This window comes from Dryobates pubescens, chromosome 4 (genome assembly GCF_014839835.1).
Source record: "Dryobates pubescens isolate bDryPub1 chromosome 4, bDryPub1.pri, whole genome shotgun sequence".
In the NCBI taxonomy this organism is placed as follows: domain Eukaryota; kingdom Metazoa; phylum Chordata; class Aves; order Piciformes; family Picidae; genus Dryobates; species Dryobates pubescens.
In genome coordinates, this window is record NC_071615.1 from 10,721,019 (window position 1) to 10,735,174 (window position 14,156).

The window sequence follows — 14,156 nt, forward strand, 5'->3', positions numbered from 1 at the left end:
CAAGCAGGAGACAGGTGATGTTTCCTCAGCACTTAACAAACAGCCACCTGACCCATCCAACCCAGCCTCAGTACCTACAGCCTCTCAAACATGACCATCAAGGGAAGGTTGTAGAGTACTTCAGGTAGTACTCAGGTGTCTGACAGCACTGGGCTGAAGCTACACAATGCAGGCCCAGGCTTCAAAGAGCTGCTCAGCTCTGCCCTCAGAGACCACGACTGCCCTCCCCTAAGCCCAGCAGTAACTCACCATTCCTAGCTAAGAACAGTCACTCGCTTGGAGGGGAGGACATAATCTCATGCAGGACTCCTCAATTCTCAGCACTGACAGCCCAGGTATGTATGACAGGTCTGAGGATCTTTATTTCACAGTTATCAATGGCTAGAGGGATGAGTTACATATTGTAGCATCCACAGGTATGCAGCAAATTGTAGTTAACAACATGGTACTCACTTTGGATTCAGTAATAGGATGCGAGACTGCCCAGCTGTGCTCAAGTTACAGAGGCTACTCCAAAGGCTGGCAGTGACAACAAAATACTAAATCTGGGACAAAACAAAATTGGCCCAGCTAGGGCTTAGGAATAAAATCAAAATATTATCACATTGATGCCAGGGGAAAAAAAACCAAATGAGTTCAGACAGCAGCAAGTAAAGGGGAATCAATACCATGGTCAGGAAAGGGCAAGTCATAGCCACAGCTGGAGCACAACACAGCAACATCTTTCACTACATGGAGCAACACACCCTACACTTCCTGTGGTGTTTGATTAATCCATCTGCATCTCTTCCCAGCCAGCTCACACTGCAGCAGTTAGTTACAGCACTGCGTGCAAACAGCTGCTGAGAGTAGCCCACAGCTCCACATCCTTGTAATGGACTAGTGTAATCCATCTGAGGCTTGGAAGGTGTAAAATAAACAGAGGTGGAAGTTCTTTCACACCATTGCTTGGTGCCCTGCTTAGCAGCAGTCCTGGACAAGGCTACTCAAGTTGTGTCTCTGGATACGCTGACACTGCCTCAGGGAGGGTCATGCCATAGTGAACCACAGAACTCCCCAGGCTTACTTGGACTTAGCTGGCATGTTGAAAACAGAGAGACACTGGAAGTACTGTAAAGGCTTGGATACTCCAAAGAGAATTAGTATGGTCTGTAGTTCCAGTAGCTGGAGAAGACCGAGATCTAGAAAGCAAAAAAGCAGCAGGTAAGTTCCTGTATCCCCTGGGCCACAGAAGAAAGAACACAGATGAAGTGTGCATAAAGGCTGAACCTCACAGCATTACCCTCTCCAGCACTGCACTGCAGAAGAGGAATTTACTGCTATTGGCATTTAAGAGGCTTGGACCTCGAAGTTATTTGCTCAAGGTGGCAGCCAGGTGAGCTGCAGAGCTGGGATGGAAACACTAGCCTACTGGAATCCAGTTTGTTGAAGTCTCCATGCCTCCTCTGCAGCACCCTGGCATTTCCTTGCTTCCAGCTCATGACTGGGAACACAGAAATGTCTGCCTGCTCCTCTCCACCTAGTCAGCAGTTGAGCAAAGACATCTGCCACACTACCACACATCATCCCATCTGGCTGGCTACCAGGCAGTGCCAGTCAGCCCTCTGGCTCCAGAACTCGAGTGACTCCACTGCTTGTTTTCAGTTTATACCCAGGTTGTACAGAGTAACATCACATCAGGTTTTTAGGAGGTCTGAGTTAAAACCCAAGCTCCTTCTCCAAGGCCATTACCTTGTCCTTCAGCTGCTGGCAAAGCTGCAGTGACACTGTGAAGAAGACAAGGGCATCGTTTAACCACGGGACAACACATTCCACCTTGTGGACGTGGCTGACTTCATACCTCTGGCTGCCAAACTCACTGGAGTGGGGAGAAAAGCAGAGCACAGCTTTGCACACAACAGCACAGAACACAGAACTCCTCCACTCTCACAGATGATGATGATTTCTCCTACATCTAAAACAGTACCTGGCAAAGCTACAGCATGCAGTCTGACCAGATCTAGAGTGAAGCTGAATCTAACAGGGTTAAGGCAGTCACTTCACGGCTTTCCAGAGGGGCACAAAGGCAGGAAATGCAGGTGGCAATTTTGATTTGACAGCTCTCCCCTCCAGACAAGCTCAGGGCTCTGTATGGGTGGGCTGTACCCTGAAAAGTCACATCTCTGGGCCTCTGTGATCAAGTCATTCAAGAAACACTCTCATGGACACCTATGCATTCACAGACACAGCAAGTGACTCAGCCCAGCTTCTGCACTTAACAGATCCCACAACCAAAACAGTGGAAAGCCACTTGGAGCTTTTCCTCAGCATACTCCTTAGAGTGACTGTACTTACAACATGGCTCCAGGGTTGTGTAAGATGGACCCTCCAGCAGGCTTGAAGTTCTAGAGGAGAAGAAAAAGGTCATTAGGATTTTGACACAGCAATGAAACTGCTTAGGAGAAGGTTTGCTCCTTCAGCAGCCTGATGTCAAGAACTGCATACACTGCATCTGCCTGAACTCTCCATTCTCACTGTGGGATCCATCTCATTTGATCTCTTCCTGCACCTTCACCAAAAATAAAATTCTACACAGGGCTTGAGTCCAAATTTTAGCACCACAGCAACAAGATGAGAAGATCCAGAATTCACACCCAAGGCAGATTTTAGGAGAAACACCTCTGTGGAAGGACTGCACTGCATAAAGCTCCAGAGTTAAACTCTGATTTTACAGGACATTGAGCTGACCCAAATGCAACAGGTGAAACAGAAAGGCACCTATCAAAACTCCACTCAGAAAACCCAAGACACTACTTTGATGTCAACTGGATGAACACAGTTATGGCCTTCCAAAATCATGCTAAATTATCACATTACTTGGCAAAAAGTAGTTACTGGCTGTCTCTGGGGCACTGGTACTTCCTTCTGGGCTTACTGGCTATGCTGCAGGCTAGATTTGAAGGCAGTGTTCTGTCTGCAGCAGATCTAAATACAGACACTTATCACCAGGTGCAGTCATTTCTGCATTACCTTATGCACAGAACACTGCACCACACAGCAGTGCAACATCCTCCTCCCAGTGGGACACAGAGAGGGGTAAATAAAGGGGGCATCACCTTGGTTGTGCTGGGCTGCAGCACGTGGAGCTGGTAGACAGTCAGGCACAGCTTATTCAGGTTAATGTAGAAATTCACAAGGATGTCTGGAGGCAGAGCAGGGGTGAACATTTTCTGGTGAGAAAACAAGCAGTTTGTCAGTGAAAGGACCACAATGTCTAATGCTAGCAAACTACTGCCTTTTTCTAAGCCATACTGAGAAGGATGTGAAGACTGAGCAGCTCGCAGGCAATGGTTGTTCCTCTTGCTGCACTTGATCAGATGGTGTGTGTATGTAACAGTGACAAGAGGATGGAGTCACCCTCAAAAGAGTGAGTTATCCCTGGACAAGACTCCTGGGTAGATATCAGAACCAGAGTCCTCAAGTTCAAGCCATCTGCTTACCCACAGGAAGATCCAGAGCAGCCAGAAGTGCTTAGGGTGTGCACTTAACTTCAGTTCCCTATTTCTGCCTCAACAGACACTTCAGAAACCCACTTTCCCCAGGATGCAGCACAATATCCAACTGTTGCATGCTGCAAGACTGCATGGTGGCACCACATACTTACAGTGAGACCACCAGAGGCAATCTCTGGCAGAGTCAGAGTGGCTGGAGTGGTGAGCCGATTTCGGGCTCTTGAGAGCTGCAACATCACAGCATCCATGAGCTGCAAGACAATGTACAGTGCACTGCTGAGTGGCAGTCCCTGGAGAGCTCTGGACAGGGTGCTGCAGAATCCTACAGCCTTTTCAAAGTGTCACACCAACCAACATCACCCCCACCCCCTTGCCCCCCACCGAAATGCAGTGACTGCTTGGGAAGGGGTGGCTCCCACATCCCTGCATTTTCACTGTTAGCATCAGGCCAGGATTGTTTAACAGCAGGGACTGAAGAGAGAGCAGCTGTTCATTAGAAGACTAAGAGAAGAACATGAGATCAGTTACTGATGCTACAGAAGTATTGACAAACTCCTCATCAGCTCCTCTGCAGAGCAGCCATTAAGGAAACCCAACAAGCTGCACCCTACTTCTCTCCATTCCCCTGTCACAGGTACAAGGACTGTTGAAGGGGCTCCCTGCTGCTCACAACCACCTGAGCTAAGGCACGAGAGATCAGCTCCTTGTGAGCCCAGCCCTGCCAGAACCCACAGCTCAAAGGCTCCATTCAGACAGACTTCCAGAAAAATGTGGGAAGCAACACTTGTCTGTAATGGAGCTCATGGCTAAGATGAAGGCATTTTATACTGTGACTAATTTCTCCATCCCACTTCCACTCAAAGGTAAAAAACAAGCAGTTTTATTACCTAGCTGCTTCCTACTAGCAGCCCTTGCCCATGGGCAGACTAAAAAGGTTTAGCTTTCTCATGTTTGATGTTCTAAGGAGGAAGCTGAACCTCTGGTAGCTCAAGGAAGCATTTCCAGGCAGAGGGCTGGGCCTTACTGCCATGCAGCAGCTGGTCTGCATGGGACCCATCAACTGCTACAAGAAAGGCAGAAAGCCACTTTCAAATCATCAGCAAATCACAAGTACTAACTAATCTTGTGTTTCCTCTCTCCCCAAAAGCACTGACAGAGGGGGAAGAGCATGAGCTGTGTAACCATCCAGTAAGGATGATAACATAACTGCTGTGCAGCAGGGCAGGACTGCTCTGACCACCATCCAGCATGCTGGAGGGGTGGACTCAATGATCTTTCAAGGTCTCTTTAAACCCTAACCTTCTCTACAGCCCTGTTAATGGTGCTGAGCTGCTACAGTTGCACAGCCAGTGTGAGGTCACAGGATATTCCACACAGGTACAACTAGGAAGAGCTGGGGAGTCCATTTCCAAGACAGTAATTAACTGTGCTTAAAACAACAAATGGAGGGAAGACAAATGGATGTTCCTACCCCAGCAAAGAGGGGTAGGTTCTCCTTACCTTGAGAACCTCTGAGCCTGTTTTGAACTGGTAGTTTACATCTCTGTTCATAAGCAGGTAAATGGCCTTGTTGACATGGTTTCTAGCATCCTGGATCTGCAAAGGTATAAAAGCAGCCCTGTTAAAGAAAGGCTCTCTGCAATATGCACTAGGAAATGGAGGCTTCCCTGAGTATCTTGCTTGCTTTAAGCAAATGCTGGCTTCTCCAGTTATGGAATTGTTTCAGTTGGAAAAGCCCTCTGAGATCCTCCAGTCCAACCATCAACCCAACACCATGCCCATTTTTAATTCAGACAGGCCAAAGAACTCCACATAGTCACTGGAAACTGCACTCAATACCAAATGCACTGATCACCCAGAAAAATCTTGAGTCATGGCAGAGTGAAGCACCTGGAATGCTTCTTTTCTACTCAGCTATGACAAAGCAACTGTGGAAAACTATGTCCTGAGGATCAGGCACCAGACCAGGTGCTGAAACCAGCTATCTGCCAGCAAAATGGTGGCCAAGACATTCAATGTCCTGGACAGGCACACCCCTTTAACTCCTTAATTGAGGGGAAGCAGCTATGCTACAAGAGCACAATGCAGTGAGGTTTGTTGTCAGCATGCAAGAGAATGAGAGCAAACTACTCAAAACATCTGAGGTTGCTCTGCCCTGTTAGCCTGGGGTTTGCAGCAGGCCCAAGGCCAGTGCACAAGGCAACCCTTTTAAAGGATTGTGCTGGCAGCCCACTGGTGTTTCAGAAGCAGGAAGAACCAAACACTCTCTCCTAGCATCATAACTGAATTTAATTGCCTCCCTTAGCTTCCACCATTGGAGTTGAGGTAGGATGGCCACAGCCTTCTCTTTCACAAAGTGAAGGACCACAGCTGCTGCTGGGGGGGTGTATGCTAGAGGAGTAGGCATCCAGAGTGAAGAGTACCTGCTGCAGCTTCCACTGCTTGTCTTCCCGGAATGCAAAGTGCAGGAGCTGGTTATTTCTGGGCATCTTCAGATTAACATCCTTGAAGAAAGAAACCAACATGTGAGAGCAAGCACTCTCCATATGCAGAATACAGAGACTGCAAGTCCCACTCCATTCTGTCTCTCATCCTGGTGAGTTGCTTTCAGCAGTCATTAGAATAGAATAGAATTAACCAGGTTGGAAGAGACCTTTGAGATCATCGAGTCCAACCTATCACCCAACACCATCTAATCAGCTAAACCATGGCACCAAGCATCCCATCCAGGCTCTTCCTAAACACCTCCAATGATGGTGACTCCACCACCTCCCCAGGCAGCACATTCCAATGGCCAATCACTCTCTCTGTGCAGAACTTCTTCCTAACCTCCAGCCCAAACCTCCCCTGGCGCAGCCTGAGACTGTGTCCTCCCGTTCTAGCACTGGCCGTCTGGGAGAAGAGATCAACCCCCACCCGTCTACAACCCCCCTTCATGCACTTGTAGAGAGCAAGAAGGTCTCCCCTGAGCCTCCTCCTCTCCAGGCCAAGCAACCCCAGCTCCCTCAGCCTCTCCCCACAGGGCTGTGCTCCAAACCCCTCCCCAGTCCTGGCATGGCCAGACTCTCAGTCCTCCTACAGGCACATGCTAATACAAAGGATAAGCTGAAAGGCATTCAGTGAACTGAAATCCAGGCAGGACATGACCTCATCTCAGAAGGCCCCCAGGAAAGTTTGTTATTGCATAACAGAGGTATTCAAGGAAAGAAATCCCCATGGAAGTCAACTCCACCACACACCACAAAGTAGTGAGGGATGGGTTAGATGATGGATCTTGACAGATTTCAACAGTGGCTGACAAAGATCACAGATCACTGGTACGGCCTAAGGATGACTTCTCCCTCAAGGTCATTCAAGTATAACAAGGATGATTCCCACCCCTTGATTGCAGTACAAAGCAAGAACCACCACAAGTACTCACAGCTTGACACAGGGCATCTCCCTGCAGTGTCAACACACCTTTCACCTGGTCTGTGCTGCAATGAGAAGAAAGATCTGGGCAACAGAAGCCACAAGAGTCACCTATCAAAACTGCCAACTCCACACAGCCCCTCCCTGTCCTATGCAGCTACCCAAGCTGCTCCCAAGCTGCTCTCCTGCCAGGTGAACTCTACACACTTTCAAGTAGCCAGCACTTGGCCCATGATCATTTGCTGCCATATTCTTTATGAGCCACCTCCCCCTAACTACCCTGCTCAAACATTACATCCATTTCTGACCTCAAGCCTCATGTTTCCCCTAACAACCACCTGTTTGTCATTACAGACAGCTCTGGCAGGCACAAACACAAGATATTAGATGAATTACTGACATTGGGGTGCTACATGGGAGTGACAAGCAACAAACCCCACTCTGCCTCTCTCCTCCTCCCCCAGCAGGAGAAAGACAGACTAAATAGATTAAAAACCCCACAAAAGCCTTTAAGAAGTCCTGCAGGATGGCTCACATTAGCAGTGGGAGGAGACTGAAGCACCTGAGCCTTCAAGGACTCAGCCATCTTCACATTTCAATACAGTAGAGACTCATTAGATCAGCATTTTTTAAGGTCCATTTTGCAGTAACACTGAATAAAAATGAGAATCAGCTTTAAGACTAAGATCTGAGTAAGGCAGCTGCCAAAGCCACTACAGCATCGTTGCACCATTCCATGAAATGATCACCAGGCTGTTTCTAAGGACTAAAGACCTTTGCAACAAGCTTGGGACTTCTGCCAGAGTGCAGCCCCCCTGACCAAAGCCTGTGCTGAAGATCAAAAAGTGGACAGCTACGTCAGAACTGCACTTCTATAGCACCTTCTGCAGAGGTCTCAGCTTGCTCTTTGTGAAGCAGATTTATTATTGCTATTTCAGGGAGATTAAAGCAAAGCCACAGCCAGAGTCAGAAGCTAAGCCAATGCAGAATTCAAGTCAGTCTTGCACTGACAACTCCCTGCATGCAGAATCAGTGCAATGTCCCTTGGCAGAGGTGCCAAGAGCAGCATGCTGATGCACCACACTGGTGTGTGGGCAGGAATCAATGGTTACAGATATCAGGAGGAAATGGCACAGCTCTGACTAAGGCAGCCCCTGGAGCACAGCCACAGAATGTTACATTAATCTGCCACCAGAGTGTCTGTTTCCCTTAAGGTGACATCCCCTATTAAAGAAACCCCCTTTACCCTGGGGGGCTACTACACTGCTGTAGTGACCTTTGCCACGGGTGCCCCAGGAACCCTTTGCCCCAGCAGGAGGCCTCAGCACCAACGCAGGCACTACTGGAGCGGGAGCCACAGCCCACGCCAGGGTGGCCTGGCAGAGCACCAGCAACCCCCTGATCACCACCCACCACTTACCCTGAGGTGCTCAGCACAAAGTTCTCCTGCTTGACAGCTCCTCCTGAGCCACTGGTGGGCAGGGCGAAGCGGTGAGAGGCCTCCTACCCAAGAGAGGACATAGTGAGTGCTGGGTTGACCACCTAGGTCCAGTGCACCACGAGCCAGAAATGAAGTGAGAGCAGAAACACAGATGCTGGCAAGCAGCCAGAATGGTCACCTTTGCAAGCCTCCTGCAGCCCATCTAGCAGAGCACATCAACACTCCTGCAGGACAGGCTCAGTCCATGCCGCTCATGGCAAAGGGCATTGCTCCAGCACCACACTCCAGAACCAGGGCAGGTGACTGGTGCCAGAGGGGTTGCAAGCAGGCTGGAGCAGCAGCACAGCCCAGCCCTGCATGCCCTTGGGCAATGCAGTGCTGCCCCTTACACAGTGCACTGCCATGAGCTGAACAGCAGGCCCCTTACCCACATGGGAAGTCTGGAATGGAAACCAGCTCCTGACTGGTTCTAGGGGATGGTCTTTGGTCATGCTTCACCCTTAAGGCTGTAACAAACTCTTTAAACCCAGATACTATGAATACACATGTCACAGGTTACTGTCATCTGCTACCCAGTCACATCCTGGGTCAACACTACAGCACTTCAACCTTCTCCAGCACCCACACCTCACCTTCACATTTCTGCACTTGTACCACACACCAACTGCCAGCAGAACCTCACAGCATTATGGGGCTGGGCCTACTGAAAACTGACCCAGGAGAGTGCTGAGCTCTCCTGCATACAATCCCTTTTGGCTGCTTAGAATATAGCTAAATCCAGCAGCTTAGGCTGGCAAAAGGTGCTGCAGGCTCCACTGAACACTTCACACCTCGGAATGGGGCAGGTACCAGAAGAGAAGTGGGTGCACCAAGAGGAGGAGACTGCATACTACCAATTACTGCACAAGCAGCAGCTTGTCAGCTAGGGGCTCTCAGGCTTGTTTCTACCATCACATGACAGTTACAGGCAGATCCAGATTCTCTGTTTCAGAAAATATTCCTATCTTAGGTAAATGCCTAAATGCAGAGAGGTCTGGGAGCCTCCACTGTGCCTCTTCCAAGCAGTCCTCACAGTGAATTGAGAGATCTCTTGGAAATCAGCTTTAGTGCAAGTCTTTGAGATCAGAGCACGAGCAAGCACTTGGGACAGCACTAGGCATGCACAGTGGACCTTTCTGTGCACCCTCCACCATGGGTTTTTTCCCACCACCATTCCACATGGAAGAGCAAAGGCACTCACCAAGTCAGGTGAAGCCAATTAACCTTCACTTCAAAATCAACCTTACCTTCAAAATGTCTTGCAGCTGTTTCAAAACAGCATGAACCTCTTCTTGTAAAAGCCATTTAAATTCTTCCTCCTACGTTGTGGAGAGACACAAGTGGAATCATTAGGATTCAAACACTGGAAATAAATCTCTCAGGCACACAGGAAAATTATTTAAGTTCTAAATATATTGCTGTGGCTGTGATGTTTAAATCACAAAGATTTCTTCTTCTCCCCCACAGCCAAAATGAATTGTTTTCATTCTTGTTTTGACTCTAACGATGCAGCATTCACACAAATCACTGTGCCAACAATCACACAGTCGGGGAAGAACAGGCAGCACTAGATGTGAACCTCAGAGCAAAGTACAGACCCTGCTGCTGCTTCAGAATCCAGGGCACCTTCTTAAGCTGCTGGAGTGGGCTGACCTTGGCCCTCAACATGATAGGGGGATGAAGTAAGATGAAAAACTTGTGGGCCAAGATACAGAGAGGGATCCTTACCAACTACAGTCATGGGCAAAACAGACTCAACTTGAAGACAAATTTACTGCCAATTAGATGGTGAGAAACAAACACAAAACTCAAATGCTCCTCCTTCCTCCAAGAGCATTGTACCATGCAGCAGCAGCCACCTAAAAATAAAGCAAGCTAAACTGGAAAGTGGGTAGTGGGAGAGAAAGGCTGAGGATTCCCAATCACTTGGGGAAATTCAGTAACAAACAAGTTCAGATCTGATGATGTGACACCTCAGGTCTCAATCTGCCACAGAGAAGCTTGCAGAAAGAAGAACCACAGCTAAGCATTCCCATTAAACCCCAAGATCTCATGCAGAAGACTGTGAGAGAAATGGGGACAGAAACAAAGCAAGGAACAACAACAACAAGACTGCCACTTGCTATCTTACACGAGGGAAGAAACTGTCCATGTGGAAAGTATTAGAAAGGAAGGAATTGAGCAATTTGCCCACAGAAAAATTGGAAAGGTGTGATAAATTCAGAAATGCAAGCCTGTGGTTCTTCTGCTAGACAGTTCCTGTTCTCCATGAGAAACTGACTTATGTGCCACCACCTTACGCAAGACCTATCTGAACAAAGAGTAGGACAAGGAAGGTTTTGTTTCCTCAGATGCTCACCCAAAATAAGTACACACAACAAACCTAGGTAGGAATCTCTGTTATCCTTCAAATCAGTGTGGGTGTAGGATCCACCTGCTTTTGTTTCTGGCCATCATGCTGACAGAGTAGATCTCCTGCTTTCATTACTTGTAATGCCCTGATCCAGGTTTCCAAAGGAACAAAAATCCTATAGGCAAAGCGCAGCCTTTACCCCACTCTCGACACACAGATGTTTCAACTTCACATCATCCCTGGTCTTTCATCCCCACAGCGAAACATCTTCCCCTTCACACCAAGTTCATTCACTATGTCTGTACACTACACATGCACACTACCCTGGGGCTCAAAGGATGTTAGGGGTTGGAAGGGACCTCCGGAGATCATAGAGTCCAACCCCTCCTGCCAGAGCAGAACATATAATCTAGTGCAGGTCACACATGGTTGGACTGGATGATCTCTGGAGGCCACTTCCAACCCCTAACACTTGGTGATTCTAACATGCCATGATCTGTATTTTTGACAACAGCATTCCCAATCACATGAACTCGGGAAAAAGCTGGTTTTCATGTACAGCTTTCCACCCAGTCTGGCTGCATCTCTAAAATTCTCTCCCTAGACAGCAACCTTTCATTACTTCTTGCAGCTGACCCACTTGGAGAGCTTTGCAACACAGGTTTCCTACCTTTATCAAATAGCCAAGACTGCTTTGACAGGCCTGCCATTTACCAGCTCTGCTCTTCCACCCAACAGCCTATCAGACTGCGACAAAAGCAAGGTCGTGTAACACATTTCGCTGTTTACCGTAAGCAGGACTGGCTCCTGCAGGAACCTGCCCCGGACTCACCCGGGGCCCACGGCACCTACACTCGCACTGCCCAAGGAGAGAGCACTAGAGCGGAGACCATGAAGAGGGTCTGGAGCAGACCACGTCCTGCCGCGGGCCTGGGGGCAGCACGGCAACGGAGGCCGGGGTCGGCTCGACAGCCTGTCCTGGCCGCACAGCCCGGGGCCCAGGCACTGCCCTGCGAGCCCGCCGAACAGCTGCCTCCCGACCACGCAGCTGTCACCAGGCGGCCCTCACAGCGCACCTCAGGCGAGGCGTCGGGAGCCGACGGCAGAGAGCGGCCTGGCCGCTGCCCGAGACCAGCCAGCAGACGCGGCTCCCCGGCCCGGGCCCCGCCAGCCGGAAGGGGCCTGCGGGGCGCCAGCAAGGCTGCCCCTGCCCGACTCACCAGCACCGCCCGCTCCGCCGCGCTCGTCATCGCCGCCGCCATCCCGCCGGCAGCCCCGCCCCGCTGCGGCGCCCCGCCGGCCCCGCCCCCAGCCCGCCCCCCGCGCGGCTCAGCCCCCGCCCGGCAATGCGGCCCGGGCGGCGCTGGGTTGGGCAGCGCGGCGCTGCCCGCCCAATGGAGGCGCGGCGGGCGGGGTGACGTCACCGGCGCCGGCAGCGAGAGCGGAGGCTGCGGCCGGGGAGCCGCTGCCAGAGACCGCCCGCATCCCCCCTGCCCCGCTAACGGCACCGGCCAACACCTACAGCGTGGAGATCCAGGACCTGCTGCGAAATGAAGGAGGTTGAGTTGCACTACTGACCCTGGCTGACTGCAGAGCGGATAAGACAAACCAGAGCTACAGGCAAGAACCCTCACGAACGGGCAAAGATTTGTTACTCTCGCCCATTTCTTCTCAAAATTTTGGAGCTGAAGTAAGTCTATAGTGACGTTAAAGCTATCGAGAGGTGGCCAAGCAGACAGCATCATCATCTACACATCAGCAAGGTGGGTTGGCAAAGGGAACGCATCCACAGCGCAGGTAAAGCTTCCCCCAGTGCAGTTTCTGCTGTGACCACAACTAACTCCTTGCTCCAGCACTTTCTGCATTGCTTTTAGTCAGTGCTGAAAGTTAAGGTTTTCCTTACTTCTGCACCTGTCATTCATTTTAATTAAGCAACACCATTAATCACCAGTAACCCCTTATGTCTCAGTACCTGAACACCTGCTCTTTGACAGGAAGTGCTGCCTGGATCATCAAAAAGCAACATTTTGGAGCTTGCAAACACTTCAGTTAAGGCATTGTGTCTTGGGACATTGCACCTGCTGCTGTTAGCCCTCAAAAACCCCAAGCACTAGAAGGAAGGACACTCCAGACTGAGCAACTGGGCCACCGGGCTACCAACACTTAATGTAAGAAGTCATCAACACCAGAAAGTTCCTGGACCTCCATCTCTCAGCAATTCTTAATTGTAAAGCTAAGTCTTCATCCTCCTCTCAGCTCAGATGCTCAAAGCCCTTTCTGTCTAAGGAGGCTGGAATTTACCCAAATTCCTAGAATGGTTTGGGTTGGAAGGGACCTCCAAAGGTCATCCAGTCCAACCCCCTCGTAGTCAGCAGGGACATCCTCCACTAGATCAGGTTGCCCAGAGCCCCACTGAGCCTGACCTTGGTCATTTAGTCCATCATCTCTTGGTCAAATTTCTTTAAAGGCTGCAGCTGAGAATGAGTGAATATGAAAAATCCACCAGGTCAGAGCCTTAGAGTAGAGCACAAGAGGGAGCTTAGCACTGATTACATGTTCTGCTTTTAACTCTGATATGGGCCTCACTCAGTGCCTGACTGAGAAGATCAGGTTCCTCCAATGACCAAAATGCTCTCTGGCATAATGCTGCTTTTCAGCAACTCTTATTTTTTTTTTAATGCTGAGGAACACACCTATTTCTTCAATACCACACCACAGGTTGGACAGGCTTTTAGAAACTGCCACAAAAAAAAAGCCCCATTGTGTTACCAAGAAAGGTTTTATTCTTTTTGCCAGTAGCTTTGTTAATTGCACCAAAAAAAAAAAGGGGGGGGGGGGGGGGGGGGGAGGGGGGAAGGAAAAGAAAAGAAAAAAGAGGAATCATGTTTGGTTTTGCCATTTAAACATCTTCACACATCCTATTCTGAATGACAAACGTTAATTAAAACCAAGGCAAAAGAAAATTCACAACCTTAAGGAACTATAGGATCTATCCTTGAGGGGGGAAAAAAGAAACACCCAAACCCACAAACAAACTGCTTTTTCTTACAAGCTTTTCACAAGTGTCACATTTTCTCTTTAAAAAGGAGGGAGTCAAAACAAAACCAAAACCAAAACCAAACAGGCAAGTTGCTAAAACAGAAATCCTCCTAGAAAGGAACTTTACAGAATTGTCAACAATATTAAGACGACATTGACTAGCCAGTTTTATTAGAGCATCTCTCCATCTACAGCTTCCCTCCCCCCTTCCCTCCTCCAAATCTGAGGCCAAGGAACAGATTAAGATCCATCTTCAGAGGCTACAGACATAAACACAAGAATCTGAGCGAGACTGACAGGAGCCAAGCCCACACAGCATCTGAAACAGTCTGGCTTTCATCATTTCCATCCTTCCTCCTCGCTTCACATCCGCTTCAGAGCT

General features: G+C 49.4%; 1 protein-coding gene across 1 annotated transcript; it reads right to left on the reverse strand.

Annotated features, from left to right (window-relative positions):
• Positions 1 to 787: 787 nt before the first annotated feature.
• On the reverse strand, positions 788 to 12,043 carry ROGDI (rogdi atypical leucine zipper). Its single transcript, XM_054180495.1, has 11 exons — positions 11,956 to 12,043; positions 9,630 to 9,701; positions 8,323 to 8,405; positions 6,913 to 6,967; positions 5,915 to 5,995; positions 4,992 to 5,087; positions 3,644 to 3,742; positions 3,096 to 3,209; positions 2,335 to 2,384; positions 1,732 to 1,858; positions 788 to 1,181 (listed from the first exon to the last, which is right to left on the reverse strand). The coding sequence occupies exons 1-11, from the start codon at positions 11,995 to 11,997 to the stop codon at positions 1,140 to 1,142; spliced, it is 861 nt and encodes a 286-aa protein (XP_054036470.1). The 5' UTR covers positions 11,998 to 12,043; the 3' UTR covers positions 788 to 1,139.
• Between the last annotated feature and the right edge of the window lie 2,113 nt (positions 12,044 to 14,156).

What these genes read in the sequence shown, in the direction of transcription:
- ROGDI (XM_054180495.1), bottom strand. Translation starts at nt 11,997, where the DNA reads ATGGCGGCGGCGATGACGAGCGCGGCGGAGCGGGCGGTGCTG. An exon ending in AGCTGCAAGACATTTTGAAG is followed by an intron (nt 8,406 to 9,629) that starts GTAAGGTTGATT and finishes TCTCTTGGGTAG; the next exon opens with GAGGCCTCTCACCGCTTCGC. An exon ending in CAGGCTCAGAGGTTCTCAAG is followed by an intron (nt 3,743 to 4,991) that starts GTAAGGAGAACC and finishes ATTGTCTTGCAG; the next exon opens with CTCATGGATGCTGTGATGTT.